General features: G+C 38.5%; 1 protein-coding gene across 2 annotated transcripts in view; it reads right to left on the bottom strand.

The window, feature by feature from the left end:
- PDE3A (phosphodiesterase 3A) overlaps positions 1–13,296 on the bottom strand; it is a 270,354-nt gene that overhangs the window by 102,174 nt on the left and 154,884 nt on the right. For both annotated transcript variants that reach the window (XM_084510599.1, XM_084510598.1), the window contains exon 2: positions 3,016–3,066. In XM_084510599.1, the coding sequence (XP_084366725.1) occupies positions 3,016–3,066 (51 nt within the window). The remainder of the gene's footprint in view (positions 1–3,015; positions 3,067–13,296) is intronic.

The following is a 13,296-nucleotide window of genomic DNA, read 5'->3' on the forward strand; positions in this document are numbered from 1 at the left end:
GGTAAATTTATTTTTTTTTTAAAGGATACAAATTGGAAACATTGCAACTGAATCACAGAAGTATTAAAAACAAACAAATTTTATATTGTATGTGAAAATCCAATCTTCCTTATTTTTTTCCTAAATTTTCAAGGAATTAAGTTTAACACTGTCCCTATCAGTTTTCAAAAACATGTAAAGAATCTGAGGCTACAGTGCAACAAACTAGATTTCTTTCTTCTCCCTAATGAAACTTTTCTTCATTATTTCCTGTGACAGGGCACTAGGATATAACATTATACACAGCTTGGGTCATTTTATTTTCCCACCTTATTCAAGTTTCCTTAACATTTCTGTGGTACAAATTGGTATTTACAATGTTTCTGCCAAGATTTATGATGTTTAGCTTTCTAGAAGCATTGCAGAGCACCTATACACAAAAAAAAAAAAAAAAAAAAAAAAAAAAAAAACAAACAACAACAACAGATTGCTTAAAGAAAGAACTTGATCTAAACTTTGTATTTTTTTAAAGATAGATTCTATTCTCTATCAAAGAGACCACATGTATGCAGTTTATCTCCTGTTTTGAAGGTACACAATCTGAGGAGTTGAAATATTTTTTTGTGCATTTTGTTAAAAAAAATAAAATAAAACCAAAAGACATTCAGCATAAGGAAAAAACAATCAACTGGAAACTTCTACATGAAAATCTGATACAGAGATTTCTAGAAAAACATTTTTAAAACTATGACTGTATTCTCCAGGGAAGTTCAAACTACTGCAGGTTGACCTGCAGGGAATGCCAAAGAACTTTTCTTATCCCATTAGCCCTGAACTTTTTCTATTTTATTTTATTTTTTTTAATACAAAATGGTAGAGGAGTATCTAGGATATCACACAGGGAAGGAACAAAACCATACTCAGTCAGACTGAGCAAATCTTAAAAGTTTGTATAGAGCTATCTATCTTCTAACAAGTATCTCCTCCCCTGCCTCCACTGAAATCCAGAGGACTCCACCTGTATTTGTTTAGTAACCAGTTATTTCATTTTGACCAACTACAGCTTTCTCTCACAGTGCCCAACAAATGGTTTTATATGCAGACGGCATTTACAGCATTTGCATATGCAGAATGAATGTCTATGTGACTATTTCCCTCCTTATTCTTAGAAGTGGGTGAAAGAAAGAATCCAGGCCAGTAGTTCTCTGGAACCCTTCTTGGAAGAAATCAGCCTCATCAGAACAAATAACAAATTCTTCAGCAACTGTTTCATCCTGTGAGCTCAGTTTTTTTTTGTTTGTTTGTATTTTGTTTTTTGTTTTTGTTTTTGTTTTTCAGAAAACACAAAAGGGATCCATTAAACAGTACAACTTTCCTGCAGAAAGATATCTTTTTGATGGTCAAATTCATCTATTTTTATCTTTTAATTTAAAATCTATTTAAATCAGATTGATACCACTTACCTAAATCCCTTTCTCTACTGTTTATATTAGATACCTTTAAACCTTCAAAAATGTCTACCCAACCAACCAACAAATAAAAACAAAACAAAACAAAAAAACAACCAACCAACCAAAAAAGAACAAGAACATCAAAGCATTTTTCAATCATGAAGGCACTGATGTAGAACGTACAAAAACATACCCATATTTTCATATACATTAAAAAAAAAAAAAAAATCAGATGAAGACTTGTAATAATGTTAGAAAAGTTTAAGCCATCATAGGGCTCCTTCAAGTGATCACTTCTACTCAACAGTAGTCTAGGAGTCTAATTTACCTTCCAATCTTTGGACTAGAAGGACACAATATAATGAACTAGTATATTAGATGAGGCCAGAGAGATTAAGTATTGAACAGTTCTCCACTTACTAGATAGGATTTCTGAAATTCCTAAATTTCCATTGAAAACTAGCCTCTTTCTGTTTTTTATATTTTTGAAATGGCAGATATTGACACCTGGAAAATCAGAACTGCAACACATCTTAAACTGTTTAATGGAATAATAAACATCCTGCAAATTTCAAGATGAATTTGAAAAAAAAAAATGCAAGGCAGAAACTTGGAAAACAGAAAAAAATGTAGAATTCAACAATAATAAGGCTAAAAAAGCAAAAGGACAACTTAGCAAATGAGTTCTGCATTGGAAATAGTAAATCTTGTCCATTAAGGAAACAAGGAACAGCTTTGTTATTGACATACAGTATTTTCTCATTAAAAAAAGCAGTTCCTCCAGTGATTTTTGCAAGGGGGAGTATGAAGGATACTTCAAGAACTAACCTACTGAAATTAAGGTCGCAAATAGCAGGTAGCTTCACAGTAACAGAGCCTGTTTATTTAGACTTAGATGTTCACATTTGTATAAAAATCTTTCAGCTGAAGGAAAAGAAAATCTGAAATACAGAAAGGCTAATAGTGTATTTATATCATTTCAGCACCAGATGGGAGAGACTGCTTTTTCTAAACAGGAAAATTCCTGAGCATCACATTAGTAGCAATGACTCCTCTGCAGTAATTCTTATTCTACAGAAAACTTAAAAATGTATAATGCCATTAACCCTACTAGCGTAACTTCCCTTCAGAGATGAGTCAACAGCAAACCATGAGCTACAGAATATTCCCCCACATGCTTGTACAGTTTCAACACCACTAATCCCTCTATTATTGAACAAGATAGGAGGGCCATCTGAGTTTTACCAGTTTGTTGGGCTAAAAAAAAACGCACACATGTTATTTGAGATTGCTTTTCTTGATATACTGGAGATACATGGAGAAAGCAGAGTAAGTGATTTTTCAATACATCTAATCTGTCTTTCTGCTACAGAAAGAAACTTCTTTCTGTTGCAATATTCTGCTCTGCTGAGATCACCTGTTTGGATTATAGCTCAAAAATTATAATAATGAAAGCTGTCATGGTTTTATGATTTCTTTCTATGGTTCAATCCTACGAATATTAATAAGATGAACAATTTTGCCAATCATAGACAGAAAACCTGCTTAAATACCAAAAAGAAACACAAAATATTGAGCTACTGACCTGTGATCCTCTGGGTCCTCGTTTGTGATCCCATTCAGAATGTCCCATGAGCTTTAAAAAGAAAAGAAAACACAGGTAAGTGATAAATCACACTGACTGGCTTTAAATGAAACATTCATGCTCTAAATCAATTACAATTTGTCCTTGGAAAAACAAACAAACAGGTTTTCTTTCACGATTTACTTCACACAGCTTTTAGCTTCATAATGAGTGTTACTATAACTTTGTCAGACTATAACTGCAGTCAGAGCCAAATCACACCTAGCATCATCTTGAGCACAACACTGCTCATGCCAATAACATTCCCACTATTGAATTAATTAGACAAGTGTTTATGATTGAACTGGCAGAAGGAGAGATGACATATCAACAATGAGATCACCAAAACCAGTGGACATTTGATGAAGCAGCAATGCATTTTTTATACCCAGCATGAAAGTCACTGAGAGCTTTAATTTTGTCACACCACTGAATTTTTCTAGAACTTCTCAAGGTAATAAAAGAGTAGAGGTACATTCCCTACAGGAAAACATGTCAGGGTCATTGCATAAAAGAAGAAAGCAAGAGACAGTTTAGAGATGGTGGGTTGATTCTTGTGGAAATTAAGATTTGTGATGGCATGCAGCTCCTCAAATTAAAGAGAGGTATTAATTATATTCAATTTCAGCTCTCAAATCCTCTGCCCAACCCCACAACAGGCTGTGTTGTGAGAAGTTCTCAGGCATTGGATTGCATAGCACTCAACTCACATGAGTCTGGCACGTACGCAGCTGGCTGAGAGCCAATCAGGCTCAAGGACACGATGCCCTTGAGCGATGGGGAAAGTCCCTAAGGCGGGACGGTGGCTAAAAGAAGGAGGAACTACCTGAAAAGAGCGGGAAATGTTAGCCAATCCTGAGCTTAGTTTTTGCAATATGTATGAGTTGATTATGTTCGAACTAGATAAAAGGCGACTGAGCTATCCATTAAAGTTGAAGTTCATTGTTCACTCATATTGAGCGTCTGTGTCTTCCTTCCGTCGACAACACATAGCTGGACCAATCTATAGAAAAAAGAATTTGTCTTTCTCTATCTTTTTCTACTGTACTTCATAATTGTATACTAAGACAGGTGCTCACTCTCTTACTCTAAGCAACATACAATTTGCATACAACAGCTCTTTTCATATGTGCCAAGGCAGAGCAAAAGAAGAGGAGAGAGAGAATACCCAGTAGGCTTCATGACTGTTTTATGTATCCACAGGTTATATGCAAACATGAACAGCTGACAATGAAGATATTATCAGACCTGCTGAAAAAGCATGGAAGCACCAGCAAGTGCCCAGGAAGAGCTGCCACACAGCCTGAGCCACACAGTGCCCAAGTCCTGCCTCTTAGCACTCTGTTGACGTGCATGACAGCTTATGAGCTGACTGTTTTACAGCTACTTGGGGATCTCAGTAATGTTTTCCTTACTCATACAAGTATAGCTTAATACAAATACAAAATTAGGATGATAAAAACAGGAGGGTTAATGTGACACGCAGTGACTTACAGTCATAAGCATTTTCTTGTGTGTCCTTCCCCCCAGCACACCTTCCTAAAAGAAGCATCTTCTCCCAGATTAGAGTTATGAAAGGAGATTTACAGCCTATGCTTATTGTGAAACATCCTTTCAAGACACTCATCCCAGGACTAAAGAGACTGAAACTACTTTGAAAAAAAAGGGGGAGGGGGGAGGCACAGACATCTCATATGAAATCTGTATTTTCTCCCTCCATCAACCGTTCCTTTTCTTTTTTTCTGTAAATTGTTACTTATGATTACTCACCCCCACAACTGGAGACAAACCACACATGCAGGTAAGCATCAAAGATCAGAAATGTCACACTTTTTTTTTTAAAAAAACAAACAAACAAACAAACTGATACAGCCTTATGAGTGACATTCTCATTTTACTGCAATTACTTTCCTTTCCCATATCCTGTTGACGGAAATACTGGCTGTGCCAGGTTTCCCTGTTTGTTTCTCCATATTGTTATGTTTGCTCATTACTGTATTAAACACAACTTTGATGTTTATGAAAGCTGGCCTCTCAGTAAATAACCATTGCGCAAAAGCTACAAAGAGATGCATCTAGCAAAAGCTGTATGCCTCACAGAACCTTTGCCAAAATCTTCGTACTTATTCTTCCTCCCTGTCTCCTGCACCTCTGTAACAAGAAAACCTCTTCTGTGTTAACTACTCAGCCCCTACACCTTGAGGAGAAGTGGTGCCCTACAGACCTCTGGCACATACCACACCCTCGAAACCTGAGGTAGCATGAGACCCCACTGCACTGGTTTTCATGCTCCCAGCTCTGCTGAGTCCACAGTTCACTGAAGAGCAAAGAACTGCTGTCAACAAAACTAAGCAATGCAGTTAAGAGTCAAGCTTGGAGTAACCATTCCCATTAGAGGAAGTGGACCAAATGTAAGGCAGCTTCCCATCCAGCCAGTCCCAGGAAACCAGGCTGATGTATCAGGGGATGTTACTTGTGCTCACCACCAATTCTCAAGCCCAAACCCAGTCCTCTGAAACATACCATCTCCTCTAGGCATGGTTCACCCACCCTGGTCCTCAGTTACTGCCCGGTGCTTTGCATCATCCCAGGAGTGCCATCCCACATTTCCCTGGCCCCATGGGCAGCCCCTGCTCTGCCCCGCTGCTCCTCATCCTATGCTTCTTATAGGGGCCTTTTGTCAGAGGTCAGATATGGCAGCAGCAGCTAATGTTACAGGAAAAAACGAGTCCAAAAGCCATAATAATTAGCCCTTTAGTCCTTTCTCCACCTTTCAGCATTTAACTATCAAATCCAATTACTGAAAAGAGGCCAAAGTCATCAATGAAGCAACCAGTTGTAAACTCATCAGGACCAATGGAGTGAGCCCTTGCTTATTCTGGCAATGAATCTGGCACCACTTTATTAGAAAACTGCTAACTCTTCATAGCAAATGACACAAGCCACATTTCATTTAATTTCCTTACAAATGTGCCTTTGTGGAATCAGACGTGCTTGTATATTTGTTGATGGATGCATTGCCCCTAGTGTAAAAGAATTTCAACATCATTGTTCTGTCTTTGCATGTCATGTACTGTGCCAGTATGCTCTACTGAATTAATCCTGTGGTTTTTACCTGCTAAAGTAGTGAACTAAAGGAAGTAGAAGAGGAGTTATATGGCACTATGAGACTTTGTCAATTCTAGGCAGTTTTCAAGCATAGTCGTAAAATACACGACCCTACAAAGCCAACTTTGTCATACTGTTTTATATAATCTACTAAAACTTATTTGGCTTTAAAATATATTTCTTCCTCACAGTCTAGAAAACACTTTTCATGTCATGCTAGAATGTTCTTGGCATTTCTACAATGGTCCATAGTTACCAAGGAGTGAAGGAGGAAAAAAATAAAGAGTATATCACACTTACAGAAGAGCCTCAAGTTTTAAAACAGAAAATAAACACACAGAGCTGTTGTAACAAAATTTCTGCCAGGCCATCCTACATTGGGACGATTGTGTAGGTATGACACCCTTTACCTCCACAACCCACACTATCCTAGATTACTTCTGAAAAAATTTATTTGAATAGAGCACAACATCCAGAAAAGAAGGAAAGCAAGTATATCTGACCTATAAGGCTACTCAGAAATCATGATTTCTACAAGCTTTATAGAAATCAAAAGATGAAGAAAATGGCATTACAAATAATAACAGTAATAGTAAGAATAAGTCAGAATCAAAGAGAATGCACATAATCCACTTCAGTCAGAGTCAATCTTTTGAAACCAGAATAAGAGAAAGAAATATTATTTATTTGGTGTGTGCATGAAAACAGGGAGACAGACAAAATGCATTTGGAAGTAGAAGGATTTATGTTGATCACTAACAGAAGGGTTTGTTCCAGACCCCTCCACTTCCCCCAAAAACTACTAGAAATTTGTTTGGTCCAGAGCAATGGTAAATGATCTCATATCACCCAATTACTTTTCTTTATTATTCTTACTGCCAGGCCACTGGAGCTAAGCATATCAGCATCAGAAAAGGAGGGATAAAAACAAAATCAAACTTCCACATGCTTGCATGTGTGCAGTCTGTCTCACTCAGAAGGCAAGCATCTACTTTGAATTTCATCTAAAACAGTCCTGGAAACCCAGCTCTGACAGTTTTAACACTTAAAGAAGAAGGCAGCTCTCAACAGCAAGAAAAACTCTCGCACGGTTAAGAATGCATAAAAACAGGGGCTCCACGGAAGCCAACTAGTTCACTCTACCCTACAAACTGACTAATGGCTCTCTAGGAAAAACAGCCCCTTTCCCTCCCCAGCTGAGTACGAAGTTTGGGAATGGAAGGAGGCCAGGAACAGGGAAGACCCTAACACCAAAATCATAGTTAAAGAGAGAAAAAGAGAAGTGAAACAGAGCTAGCTCACTCGCAATATGTACGGTGGTATCCTCTACGCTACTGCACAGGCTTTTTCTATAAACACTATAAAGTCAGCCTCATGGCTGTAAAAACAAATTTTATATATAAACCACATGTACACTAATGAAATGGTACCTGCAGAAGGATATGGAACAGTATGAGAATCTGTCTGAAGTACCCATGCTAGAGCAGAACAAAGACAATTAAAAGACATTTAAAAAATTAGACATCTAAGACGTTTAAAAATTAGCATCTTCAGCTCAGCTCTCACTCTAAGTGCACTTCTTCTTCTGTTTGGTGATTTAGTGAAAGCCCCAGCATATGATTATATAAAATTCTCAACTTTCATTAAAATTCATAAGCCATATTTCTAAGCCTTCTCAGTATTAGAGAACTGCAGAGAAATGTGAGCCACACATACTGCAGAAGATTTAAATACATAAAAATACAGAAAGTAAGGAATGACAAATCAAATCTTTATAAACTGGAGTTTTCTAGGTCTTGTTTTTCTCTTAAATCATCTTTTTTGGCCTAGGTTTTGATTTTGGCACTCTTGTACTACCAATACTGCTAACTATGTCATGGATAAAAAAAAAAAAAAAAAAAAAGCAGGGGGAAAGAGACTTCAGTAACAGCCTTTGGAAAACCACAGGGTTTTTGTATTTGAGCAAACACAATACTGAACAGAGTTTTATTAGAGAGAATGGGCAGATCTTTTCATGTTAAGTGCTTCTGAGAACCAATAAAGCAGTAATACTTAATGTTTAATAGAAAACTTTAAACCAATTCAGACTCTATTTTAATTCTATATGGTTTACGGAGTCTACTGCTCTGGAATTTTATTTAGATATACATTTACAAATATACAATCTTTTTATCACTATAAAAATAATTAGATAGTGGTGACTATGAAAGGTGACTACAAAGCAAAGTACAGGAATGACAGATAAATGGGTCCTTTGTCCCATCTATGACTGTAAGCCAAACACTTAGCATCCAATATTCTCTGTTGAACTGGTTGCAATAGGATAACATAAGCTCCCCCAAAAAAATGAGAACCAGGAAAAAAAAAAAAAAAAAGTCTTTTTACCACTTCTGAAAGGATTTAGAGCATTTAATAACAGCAAAATCAATCACCAATGATCTTAGAAGTTTTGGCTTAGTGACAGCCAGCAGTTTTAAGAGTTGCTTATAATTCGGAAACCAGTGTCCAGTAGAGCTACATGTAGATAGGAGCATCCAATGATTTCACAGGCTGGCACCTGGCTTCAACCTTTGCCAAAGAGCAGATCCTTAATTTAAACACAAGCATAACATCTTCCCTCTTTGGAAGAGATTTTGTTGAATGAGCATGTTGAAGATGTGAAACAGTGTCTCACTGTTGAGTTCTTTGACACTGCCTCCTTACAGCTTGCACTGAATGGTGCACAGTATGATACATATTCTCTGACTGAACGAGTATTCGCTATGCCTCAGGCCGGATCCCATTTCCACTGGTAAAAAGAAACTGTTTGTTACCAGCATGTAGACACAAAATGTTCCAGATATGTTTCTTTTTCAGTAACAAAAAAGCACAAATTATTTCCTTGATTGCATATTAGAAGAAATATTTATTTTTACAAATATGGAAGAGTCAGGTGATACAGAAACTAACGGTATTTTTTGTACATGCTGTTTTGAGTGGGACTCTTGATATTGGATAGGCTGATCCCTGCACCTTCCTGATAATAAATGAAGTGATTTACTGACTTGCCTATCTTAGGAAGCATCGCTTTGGTGTGGACATCATCAGCAGGAGAAGTTAAGCAGGCAATAGCTGCTGAGATCCAGCACTGGTGGGTCCCTATAATGTAATGGGGGAGCAGCCCTGTGGCTGCACCCACCACCTCCTTCATCAAATGGCACAGCTGCAGTTTACACTGCAGCATCCACAGCATCAGAGGCGTCTTCCTTGCTGTGTGGTGAGCATGAGCATACACAGGCACATGTAGGCTAGGACACACTGATAGCCAAATGCTCCAATATTTGGAAAAACAATCCTTTTCCACCACTGCTTGCCAACTCCCAAGGTCAGCTTCAGCACGAGACGTCATAGTTACACTGCTCAGCCAGATATGTGAACTGCGCACTTGTCCAATTGCATCCTCTGGCTGTGCCATTAGTGGGAAGGAAACTCTCCACCCAAATGCTCTCAACGCTTCTCAGTCCTGCAGATCATCAAGGTCAGCCCTGTTTTGGAGGCTTTTTTTTTTTTTTTTTTTAAAAAAAAAGAAGCCCCATACAACACAACAAACTAACTAAATGAATAAAGCAACGAGGGAAAAACAGCCTTTCAGCTGCTTCCTAATCAAATAAGTTGTTTCAAAAGTTTGTGGGCTGCTGGATAACAGCTGGAAGCAGAGAGATGATTTTTAAACTGAGGCACAGACAGAGAAATGTTTTGCTTTGAACCTTGGCACTGCTGTGAAACGGAGGCAGGGGTAGTGAGGTGGAAGGATGGGTCACTGCAGTGAGCAGCTTCCCCACAGGAGCAGCCCTGTGTGGGCGTGGGGTGAAACCTCTGAAGCTGGGGTCCCTGTGAAGCTGGCAGCTGTGGAGGCAGCCACCTCCTTGACTCCTGCAGCCCCAGGAAGGCTTGGCTGGCAGGCCAGGCAGCTAACTTCAGCATCACCAGCATCAGGAAAAATACAGGCATCAGGCAGAGACTGTCAGGGCAGAGGATGTGATGCAGAGCCATGAGTAGAAGAGAAGGGAGGAAATATGGCACTGTGCAAGCTATGGCTAAGGGGAGGTGGATGGGTGCTGTGGCAGAGGAGAACAACCCCAAAGGCAAGAGCGTGGTGAAGAAACCATCCCAAGCACTTACCCAGGGACTCTGCTCCAAAGGAATAAAAGGCATGAGATCATATCTGGCGCTGGGCGAGACAGCAAGAGAGACTACATTTTTGAGGACTTTTCTCATGGCAGCATATGACCTTTTAAAATATTTCCAGACAATAAACTGCATCTGACTTCTTCAGGGATGCTGGCCTTCCTGCATGGGGCAGGAGGCAAGGAGATGCATGGCACAGCAAACTGCAACGGGCAGTGGTGGCTTGGCGGGCAGTTGCTGTGCCCATTGCTTTATGCCATAGCCTGAAATGAGCAGGTTTAACTTTCAATAGCGTGAAGTGAAATAAAAAATGTAGGTGGGAAAAAGAAAAGGCAGGGGAATATCCACCTCCACACCCTGTCTCTGGATTTATAGAAATTTTTGTCACAAGTACTTAAACAGATGACAGTAGTAAAACAAATCCCCTCAGGTTTCTGTTATTTTCAGTCCCACCATCAAATTTATCAGATCCCTATTAATCTTTCGTACATCAAATAGGATTTTAAACAATGGGTTTTGGAGGCAGAGGTGTAATAAACTACAGAAAAGAACTGGATATTTTTCTGTGGTTATTTTTAAAGAAAAGCAACCATTTTCATTCAACCTCCCCTGGACTCCTCTGCTTCTCTGTCCCCTCTCCCCTCCCCCCCCCTCAAGGATGGATGCAATACAAAGAACTGGCAGATGTGGAACACATTTCTTCTAGCAAAGGCTTCCTAAGTCAATAGCATTACCTGAATATTTAAACAATTTCCATAATGAACAAATAAAACAATTTAAATGATCATAAGTAGATTTCTTATCCACTTAAACTGATCTGGTGGATGAATAATCGACATGTTGATCTGGTGGACACGTATTCAACAAGCCAAAGCAATCTCCAATTTTTCCATTTACTCACTTTCCCATTCTGGGCACTGTGATGAAAACTAAAACCCTAGGGAAAAAAAAAAAAAAAAAAAAAAAAAAAAAAAAAAAAAAAAGCTGTCCTGGTGAGATAAAAAATGATTATCTGATATCCTCCTGCCTTAGCCATGGCCATAATTCACTGACAATAACACACAGAAGATTCCTTGGTATGGGGATGGCAGGACAACACAGCAATATCAAGTCTCCTAAGTGTAGCAACAAGCTGGCAAAAGAACAAGAATAGAATGTTAGAATGTTAAAAAGATGAAAATTACTATTTAAACCTTGCTTACTATTCAAAGTAGACACATTAAGTCCCTGGATTTCAAAGCTACACAATCAAGTCTATTCTGGTGTAATTAAGTTCCTCAAAAAAGTCAGAAAGCTTATTTACTTTTTTCCATTGGGAATCATTAACTACGCATTAAGAACCCCAGTCACAATACCAAACCTGGCACAAGCTTGATAAAGCTAGCTAGCTGCTGCAAAGTCAACTTACATTCTGAAAGATTTTTTTTAGGTATCTAATGCTTTTTTTTTCTTTTTTTTAATAGGAGTCAAAATTCTTCTATCAGAAATCCACTGTATAATGTATGCTACAAATACCACTTTCTCTTTAGTACACAGTTTTTCCCCTCATTTGCCATCTTTTCTGAGGTTCCAGTTTAGTATTTGCACTTTTTACTTCTATTTCTTTTTCTATTTCTATTTACTTTTATTTCTTTTTTATTTCTTTTGTTACCCAACACAAGCTGACTTGCTATTCTTTGTTGTTTATCTGTGAACAAGGGGATCTCTGCTTCCAAATAAAGTAATTCCTTGAAGATACGGAAGACTCTTTTTTTTGCATAGCAACTACAAACACACTGGAAGAGCAGGAAGACTTTTAAAGGATTTTCAGTCAACCTCTGAGTATTTTAGGTGAATCACCCAAAATACTAACCCAAAACATGAAAGGTCATATTGAAGGCAGCTGAGTATCAATTAGTTTAATCAATGCACTATGCTAACAGCTGACCAGTCTCTGGCATACCATGTAGAAATAGGAATTTCCCAATGCAATTCCCAGTGGATAAGTGTCTACTTCATAGAAGAAAAAGAAGAAAAAGAGAAAAACCTTGTTGAACTGACATCCTTATTGGCAGTCTCAGCAGGGGAAGAAAAAAAGAAAAACAAACCACAGAACAAAACAAAACAAACAAAACACAAACAAACAAACAACAACAAAAAAAAACTAAGGACTGAGTAGGTATAGAACCTCTGTCAGACATTTACCCTTCAGAACTGGTTCCTCTATGAGGGAACCAAACCCTCATAGAAACTTCCAGGCAATGCTGGAAGTGTAAAGCATGACTTTATTGTGTCTCCACACTGCACATCCTTTGTGCATGCAGGATAGCATTTTGGCATGGCTGTCAACTCAGAACGCCTCGCCAGAGCAAAAAGACTCTTACAAGAAGAAAGGTGGTGGACAGGCTAAAACCCGCAAGCTCCTTGGCCTGAGAAACCAAATGAACATCAAGCTGCCATTACACCCACAAAACCAGAAATCCTGTAAGCAGCAGAATTCAGTAGTTTGAACAAACCAGATCTCTTCTGCTACCACATAAACTTATTGAAAAGGAAAAACCAAACCTTGCATTTTTAATTTGGCAACCAAATGTCTGACTGGCACAAAACACAAAGCACAGTGATCACAGGAATCAGCCCTTGATGAGGTTAAAATAGGGTGGGGCAGAAAGCTATAAACTTAATTTCTTATAGTTTCAGCAGAGAGTTGTACTGAAGCATATTAACCTAAATGGCAGGATGCTGAGGAATAGTTAAGATTTATTAATAAAAAATTCCAAGACACCAAGAACGGGGCTTCTCTTGAGCCGGGGACCAAAGCAGGTAGCCCAGCAGTGCCTTCTCCCGCCTTGACAGCAGTGCTGCATCTGGCTGGGTGAAGCCTCAGCTTCCAGGACTGGCCTGGAAAAGAGACAGCATCACTCTGCCAAAGCTCACTCCACCTTGATGCTCACACCAACTTCCTCCATTAACACCCCATTTTCCTAG

Source organism: Aythya ferina, assembly GCF_964211825.1.
Source record: "Aythya ferina genome assembly, chromosome: 1".
NCBI classification, from domain to species: Eukaryota; Metazoa; Chordata; class Aves; order Anseriformes; family Anatidae; genus Aythya; species Aythya ferina.